The 6,055-nt window shown below is 40.6% G+C and overlaps 1 protein-coding gene across 1 annotated transcript; it reads right to left on the bottom strand.

Annotated features, from left to right (window-relative positions):
* Window positions 1–1,163: 1,163 nt before the first annotated feature.
* Window positions 1,164–5,782, bottom strand: polg2 (polymerase (DNA directed), gamma 2, accessory subunit). The gene is made up of 8 exons (XM_033977869.2): window positions 5,256–5,782; window positions 5,070–5,172; window positions 3,094–3,199; window positions 2,597–2,782; window positions 1,798–1,932; window positions 1,639–1,719; window positions 1,469–1,569; window positions 1,164–1,382 (listed from the first exon to the last, which is right to left on the bottom strand). The coding sequence occupies exons 1-8, from the start codon at window positions 5,743–5,745 to the stop codon at window positions 1,217–1,219; spliced, it is 1,368 nt and encodes a 455-aa protein (XP_033833760.1). The 5' UTR covers window positions 5,746–5,782; the 3' UTR covers window positions 1,164–1,216.
* Between the last annotated feature and the right edge of the window lie 273 nt (window positions 5,783–6,055).

Genomic DNA, 6,055 nt, shown 5'->3' with positions numbered 1-6,055 from the left:
GCACCGATAAACACCCTTGTGCTCGAACATGGTGTTCGTTATGGACAAACTGTGACTAGCACAGAAGTCCAATAACAAAACACCGCTCGGGTTCAGATCGGGGAGGCCGTTCCTCCCAATCACGCCCCTCCAAGTGTCACTGTCGTTACCCACATGGGCGTTGAAGTCCCCCAGGAGAACAACGGAGTCCCCGGTTGGTGCACTGTCTAGTACCCCTCCCAGGGACTCCAAGAAGGCCGGGTACTCCGCACTGCTGCTTGGCCCGTAGGCCGACACAACAGTGAGAGACCTGTCCCCGACCCGAAGGCGCAGGGACACGACCCTCTCGTTCACCGGAGTGAACCCCAACACGCAGCGGCTGAGCTGTGGGGCAATGAGCAAGCCCACACCAGCTCGCCGCCGCTCCCCGCGGGCAACGCCAGAGAAATGGAGAGTCCAGCCCCTCTCAAGAAGTTGGGTTCCAGAGCCCAAGCTGTGCGTAGAGGTGAGGCCGACTATATCTAGCCGGTAACGCTCAACCTCCCGCACAAGCTCAGGCTCCCTCTCCCCCAGCGAGGTGACATTCCATGTCCCCAGAGCTAGTCTCCATGTCCGGAGATCCGGTCGTCGAGGCCCCCGCCTTCGACTGCATGTATGTGTCTGTGTATATATGTATATGTGTGTATATATATATATATATATATATATAATTCCGTAGAAATAATAATCTGAATGAATCTCAGTATAAATAATGAATATGAATTAACCCCTTAGCATTCCGGGTCATTTTGGTGAAATTGCCTTTGTTCTGACCTCTCCAAATTAAAATAATCACCATTATTGAACCCTCAGTAGTAAATGCACAAGTTTGGGTCTTTGTAAAGGTAAAACCCTATAGTTTTACCCACAGGTGTCAGAATCACTGTAAGTTTGTCTGCTGAGCATTTATACACTTTGGAACACACATAAAACATTTTTTTTCTCATCCTCGCCAAAAAAATTTGTGAAAATGAAGGTGTAGAAAGCTGCAGTAGGTAGCTGTATGTATATATGCATACACACACACACATAAAAAAATAACCAAACCACACACCAGAATACTGGAGAAAATCACCTGATGACCTGTGATACTGTATATAAACATGACAATTACAAATTTGAACACATTTGTCCTGGACTCTGGTAACTTTGTTGTAAATTACTTTTATTTCTTAAAGTAAAAACACTATAAACATTTTCAGGTGTGCTGAGCAGCAGAAACATATCCGGACAAGAAGTTCTTGATCTCTGAAATGTGCATAGTCTCTCTGACTGTTGTGTCCCTGCTGCGGACCCGAAGGAGGCCGTTTTCTAGAGTGTTTTCATTTATCACAGTGGTGAATAACACCCCCATCTCATCATACCTAGTGAAAGACATGACACGAGCCATGTTAGAAGAAAATTCAAAATAAGACACAAAGTATTGATTCATGTTTTAAAAATACCTGACCTGGCATTGAGCTGCTCCAGTGACATTGGCATTGTTTCAAGATACCCAGGCCACACAGAGATCTTAGAATCAAGCAACTCTTGAAGTAGGCCTTCACAAACCTATAAACAGCTCTTAATGGTCAGCAGATACTGATCTTGGGATATCTGTTTTTTTGAATGAGAACCAACCTGCCGCAGCTCCATTGTGGACCCTCTGCCAATGTCCAAAGCCACTTTGATTGGCGTCAAGACTGGATGTAACTTCAGAACCTACACTGACAATAAACTAGAATGTAAAATAAGTAAAACATATTTTGATTAAATATTGATTCTGTTAACGCTACTCACCTTCTGATGCAGCTTCCTCTTGCTGCCTTCTTTCTTCTGTTGTTGTAGCGAGTTAAACAGAAAAGCCATGACACCTTGGTCCATGTTTGCAGTTACTGTGATAACATGAGGCACCGACTTTTGTCCGTCGCGACACTGTAAGTATAAGTGTTAAAACATTTTTAGTGCAGCTCCCTTAAATTCTGCTCATTTATGAAGCACTTCTCACATGGCTGCATGATCTCTCACTTTACTTCTCTTTTTTCAATTATGCAATATGTGATCTAATAAGTCTTAAGTTAATTAATTGCAGTATTCTTCTTTATAAATGTTTAAGTGTCTTAAAGTACGTTTCACAGGTTTTGACGATTCTATTTCCACTTAATTTGATGGATAAAACCTGTTGTAAATATAAATCATACTTTTACACAAATCAAGAAGCAGTTTGTGAAGGAAAGTTAAAAAATCTGTTAAAACTCTCTACTTCCTGTAATTTTTATTTTACATTGATGACGTCTGATGCTGATGACATCAGAGCGATGACGTCACACTGGGAGAATTCCGTCCAAAAGTTCAGCATAATTTACACAAGAAACAACATTTTCTGACACTTCAAACATAATTGCAATAAAATCAAAGTGTTTCCTTTTTTGTTTGTCAAATTATAATTTCTGTGTACATTAGTTTTGGCCCAGTGTATGACATGGTTGCTCGGTAACCGTTATGGAATTCCCTAGTGTGATGTTATGATTTGCAACCAGGAAGTAAAATTTTAAACACACAATTAACTAGCATAGGCTCTTTTCACTAGTTTATCTACATGAAGTTTCGAGCGGGCTCCATTGTGTGCCTGTAGTAGTTCAGTGTCTCCTCTGCTCCACAAAATTTCCAGAGACTCAGGGCCCCATGGGAAATTATACATTATTTTGACCCCGCGTGATGCTGGTAGATGCAGATCCTCCCCTGGAACATCACGGCTGCTGAAGTCTGACGAGGAAAGTGCAAACTGCCAAAGACAGAAGAGGGAACTGTCCATTATCTTCTAGCTCCACAAAGCTTATGTGCAGTAACTAGAGATAGACCCATATCACGCCTGCATTTGCACTTTTTAATTAATCTGCTTTAGGCCTTTCGGCCTACTCTCGTGTCTTGGCATTTCGGTTTCTCTGGATCCTCAACAAATCGTTATCGGCATCAGCCATGGAAAAATAACAAAAAACAAAAAAAAAACAACAAACATATTGGTCTATCTTTAGCTTTAATTATTTTAACCTTTCTAAACTTCATTATTCAGATGAAATTAGCAACGAAACCTACTTTTTTCCACCACTGGAGCCTTTGTCGTGCCCAGAAATCTAACCACTGGGAGGATGTACGAGGAGAACAGAACCAAACTAGAGACGTCTTTGTGACAGTGTCAGGCCTGGGGAAAAACATGTATACTGGTAATCAGCAAATGGAAAGGCGAGTTTATTTGTATGAACAGAATAAGAAAGACATTAAAATCACAATACAACAAATCAAAACATAAACAATCACATAAAAATGTGCATAATTAGAATATTTTGAGAATTTACCTTAAGGTTTAGTTTACAATAGAATGGGAGACAAAAATCTGTATTTAAGCCTACTCACAAGATAATTTATACAAATAACCAGAGCTGGGGACCAAGTCGTTGTTTTCCTCAAGTCTTTGGGATCAAGTCTGAGTCAAGTCCCAAGTCAGTGACGTGCATGTCCAAGTCAATTACAAGTCAATTCCAAGTCCTCTGCTTTGAGCTTCAAGTAATTTCAAGTCTTTAAACTGAACAAAGTACATACAGTAAATACAGCTTATATTTTTGTCATTTATATTATGTTTTTTAAACAAAATTGTACTATTTAAAAAGTAATTGTAACAAATAGAGATATATAAAGAATATACAAATCAATATTTACTGTCATATTTTGGAGGCACAGAGAATCGTAGAAGGGATACTTTTTCCTATTTAAATGTCTACAAGACCTTACTGCATGTGTATGAGAGCAATGGCTCTCATATTTCACATAATTACGATTTAAAAGAGATTAATAAGAGTTATTTTTTCATGTAGTCTGCACTGAAATTGAGCAAAGGATCACAGTGTATGTACCTCGCTCTGCTTTAAGCCATAGCCTGTATAAAGATGCGGACTGAGTGAGTGTGATGTCACCCACAGTGTTCGGCTCCAGTCAAATGAAGCTCATTGAGGCTAGCAGTTATAGGGGCCAATTTGGAGACGAGTTTCATATTCAAAATGACGACCGCAAGTATCATAACACTCTAAAAGCCAATCTGGAATGAAGTTGTTGAAGGTAAAACCCCTTCCTGCCCACACCACTGGTTTAGCAGCGAGTGCTTAACAACATTGTCAATCAAACCTGTTCTTAGCGCTGGCGGGAACGAAGGCATCAGATTTGTCTGTTATTAATGCTCATATCTTGATTTTCAGATATAATAGTGAAATAAAAAAAAAAAAACAGGATCATGTAGAGCGGGTTAATACGAACCTTTTAAGACCAAAATGACGAGTCTGACAGCAGCAGTTACCACAGTTCTTCAGTGTAAAGCAAACTGACACCATAGTTGAATGAGCCAGCAGTGTGCCCATAATCACCTCCTATTTGGAACGCGACAGCTAGCAACCATAGACTGTATATATAAACGTTATAAACGACATTTATATATACAGTCTATGGTTTAAGCACAGGGGCTTGTAATCCAATTCATTGTGACGCCCCATTATTATTGTAAGACATTTAACAATATGATATCAGTAGTTCAGTAACAAATAGAGAACGGGGGAGGGACATGTTTCAGTGTGTTCCTTTAAAGCAGACATGGGCAAACTACAGCCTGGGGCCCCACACAGCCCTTTGGGGTTACTGATCTGGCCCGCCGAACGTGACCGACTTATATTAAAATAGGTAAGGGTAAACCTAGTTCAAAGTTTTTCTGCTGTGTTTATTTAACTAAAATTTTATAAATTAATTATTCATTTAATGAATACATTTGAAAAACAATTGAAAAATGAACCTTGCATATTCATGCTTTGCTACATGTTACAGGCCAAATCTCTAATGTAATGTATACATATATCCTGGCCTGGCCTCTCTGTCAAATTTTAGAACCCATTGTGTGTCAAAAAGTTTGCCCATCTCTGCTTTAAAGTCTCAACAAGTGAAGTCTTAAGTCCTCAAAATAGTGACTCAAGTCTGACTCGAGTCCAGGTCATGACTCGGAAGCCCCCATCTCTGCAAATAAGACGTCTCACCAACCACAGGAGGGTCCTCTGAAGCACAATCCATGTTCAGCCAGGCCAAAAGGCAGCTTCCTGTTGACCAGCTCTGAAGAAGGCACAAACTGTTCCAAGGCACCTGACAATAGACATGATACAGGGTCAGCAGTCTGGTTAAAAACATCACATCTCATTCCACCCCTGGGAATTTTAATCCCTAACCTTGGAAAAAGTTTGTTCTCAGCGCTTGCGACGTCCGCAGAAATGAATTCACCTGTTTGATGATCTGTTCTCTGCTTAGCTCTGGTTGCTCCAGTATTTGCATTATCTGTTTTGTGTCGATCTTTTTAACGTGACCAGATCCAGTCTTGTCCGGGGAGCAACTCGGACTGCTTATCCCAAACACGTGCGCCCTAGAGCTGACCACAGAGTCCCACCATTTCTCGAGCAGATTCCTCTTCAGCTCCGCACCCAGGGGACCGAACCCAGAACTCACCCCGCGCCTCCACGACTCCGAGTCAGCGTGACGGATGTACCCCCTGTCCGCACACAGCGCCAGCACCGCTTCGGCCTCCTCTTTGGTTTCACCTCCGCTTTTGTCACACCGTCCTCTGTCTAGTTGCACGTACACGGCTGAACACATGTGATTTAAAGTTTTAAACATGCTGAATTGTCCAGATAGCAGGCTTCTCCTGACGCTGTACGTCAACATAGCTACAAGTCAAAAACCGTTTGCGACCCGGAAGTACTCGGGATTCGGCATTTCCGGGGTATAGTGTTTCATGTTAATCAAATCAACTGTTTTTAATTAATTAATTTATCTTTTTTTCTTTATTTGAATATAAACTTACAAACATTCGTAGAGGACAAGTGTCAACCATGGACGTATAATCAAATCTTATTATAGATCCATGGTGTCAACATGTAGGAACACGCTAATCAAATACAAATACAAATACAAATAATAATAATAATAATAATAATAATAATAATAATAATAATAAATACAAGATAACAAAAAA

This window comes from Periophthalmus magnuspinnatus, chromosome 1, assembly GCF_009829125.3.
Source record: "Periophthalmus magnuspinnatus isolate fPerMag1 chromosome 1, fPerMag1.2.pri, whole genome shotgun sequence".
In the NCBI taxonomy this organism is placed as follows: domain Eukaryota; kingdom Metazoa; phylum Chordata; class Actinopteri; order Gobiiformes; family Gobiidae; genus Periophthalmus; species Periophthalmus magnuspinnatus.
Note: the sequence above shows the minus strand (reverse complement) of the source record. Positions and strands in the feature narration are given on the sequence as shown.

Bases quoted from the DNA above. Each gene is read 5' to 3' on its own strand.
- polg2 (XM_033977869.2), bottom strand. From the start codon at position 5,745: ATGTTGACGTACAGCGTCAGGAGAAGCCTGCTATCTGGACAATTCAGC. The intron at 3,200-5,069 runs GTGAGACGTCTT...GTTTTTCCCCAG, and splicing joins AGAGGACCCTCCTGTGGTTG to GCCTGACACTGTCACAAAGA. The intron at 1,933-2,596 runs GTAGATAAACTA...TTATACTTACAG, and splicing joins GAGCCCGCTCGAAACTTCAT to TGTCGCGACGGACAAAAGTC.